The 1,933-nt window shown below is 44.3% G+C and overlaps 1 protein-coding gene across 1 annotated transcript in view; it reads right to left on the bottom strand.

Moving 5' to 3' along the window:
• The window catches only part of LOC103609223 (leucine-rich repeat and guanylate kinase domain-containing protein-like), a gene marked incomplete at its 5' end in the record, with an annotated part of 53,357 nt that extends 51,793 nt beyond the window's left edge, over positions 1 to 1,564 (bottom strand). The window contains one exon of the mRNA XM_008593580.1: positions 1,469 to 1,564. Within this exon, the coding sequence (XP_008591802.1) occupies positions 1,469 to 1,564 (96 nt within the window). The remainder of the gene's footprint in view (positions 1 to 1,468) is intronic.
• Between the last annotated feature and the right edge of the window lie 369 nt (positions 1,565 to 1,933).

Below are 1,933 nucleotides of genomic sequence, written 5' to 3'. Positions count from 1 at the left end.
GGGAGTGCCGCTGCGCTTCCCAAGTGGCGCACTATAGCAGTGCGCCACCGGGCCGGCCCTATATTAACCAGTTTTAAGCGTACAGTTCAGTGGCATTAAGTTCATTCACACTGCTGGGAAGCCATCACCACCTTCCCTCTCCAGAACTCTTTTCTTCATCTTCTCAAACTGAAACTCTGTGCCCATTGGACAACAACGCCCCATTCTCTTCTCCCCCAGCCCCTGACAACCACTACGCTACTTTCTGTCTTTATGAGATTGACTATTCTAGGTACCTCATATGAGTGAAATCATACAGGATCTGTCGTTCTGCAGTTGGCTTATTTCACTTAGCATAATGTCTTCAAAGTTCATCCACATCCTAGCATGTGTCAGAATTTCCTTCTTTTTTTAAGGCTGAATAATATTCCACTGCATGTATACTCCACGTTTTGTTTATCCATTCATCCATCCATAGACACTTGGGTTGCTTCCACCTTTTGGCTATTTTGAATAATGCTGCTATGGAGATGGGTGTGCAAACTCTCTCTTTGAGATCCTGCTTTCAATTCTTTTGGGGCATATGTCCAGATGTGGAATTGCCGGATCATGTGCTAGTTCTATTTTTAATTTTTTGAGGAGCCTCCATACTGTTTTCCACAGGAGCTGCACCATTTTACATTCCCACCAACAGCATACAAGGGTTCCAATTTCTCCACATCTTTGCCAATAGTTCTTTTCTGTTTTTGTTTTGTTTTGTTTTGTTTTTAAAGTATTCATCCTATTGGTTGTGAGGTGAATTTGAGGGAACCTTTTAAATACATCATGTAATACTCATGTACCAAAATTCTACATTAGAGCCTTAGAATTCCTAGATTCCAAGGAGATGCTCCTGTATATCCTACGTCATTTGCTGTTCATAATCCATGAGGCAGGTGGGGAGCGTTAAGTCCAATTAGCAGGACAGTAAACTGATGCTCAGGACAGCTCCGCAGCTTGCCCAAAGGAGCAGTAGGGCCAGGACAGGATCATATCCTCTTACGAGTGCTCTTTCCACTATATTCTGCACTGCAACGTTTTCAGGGCTGGGGTGATGCAAAGCAAAGGGGGAAGAAATCTTTTGGACTGAAATAAAGCTAAATGCAAACCCAACAGATAGAACAACTCCTCAGCCCCCCACAGGAACTCAACTTCTGGAAGGCTGAGTTCCGAACTCTTGAGGCTAACCCTTGTCTGTTCCCCACCTCTGAGACACTGCCCCGCTTGTCCCTGAAGGGCGGTCCCCTGAGTTCTGTGATGGGCATGGAGACAAGCAGAGTCACAGGTCCAGAGACTGACTCATGCAGCCTGTTTGTGGGGATGATCACCCCAGAAGAAGGATTAATAAGATAGAACCAGCATTAGCCTCGCTGATGAGTACCCAAATAACAACTCACAGATTTCCTTTCCACGAAAAAAACCATCTGGCAAAAAGGGGGTTGGATGGTACCTGCGGTTGGAGCCAGACTCTTGGCAGGTTCTTCAGTCAAGCCAAGGTATTCTCGAATGAGTTGACTCAGCTTCTCATAGGCAACATCCAGATCATCTACGGTAAATGAGAGCAGATGTCAAAGCAACAGGATCACATCAGAGTAGAGCTGATTTTCACCTCTTGGTGGTCAGGATTTGTTGACTACATTAGATTTTATGAATATTGTGGCAGACAGCATTCTAAGGTGACCTAATGACATTTCACCCTTGTGTAGTTTCCTCCCCCTAAGTGTGGGCAGAACCTGTGGAGGTAATGAGATATCACTCCCGTGATTATGTTACCTCATATGGCAAAAGGGATTTTTTTCAAATGTAATTAAGGTTACTAATTGGTTGACTTTGGATTAATTAAAAGGAAGGTTATGAAGGTGGACCTACCCTAATCACATGAGCCCCATAAAAGGAGAAACTTTTCTCCAGCTGG

This window comes from Galeopterus variegatus, unplaced genomic scaffold (assembly GCF_000696425.1).
Source record: "Galeopterus variegatus unplaced genomic scaffold, G_variegatus-3.0.2 Scaffold9364, whole genome shotgun sequence".
Lineage (NCBI taxonomy): Eukaryota > Metazoa > Chordata > Mammalia > Dermoptera > Cynocephalidae > Galeopterus > Galeopterus variegatus.
The sequence above is the reverse complement of the archived record's forward strand: the minus strand, read 5'-3'. Positions and strand labels throughout refer to the sequence as shown.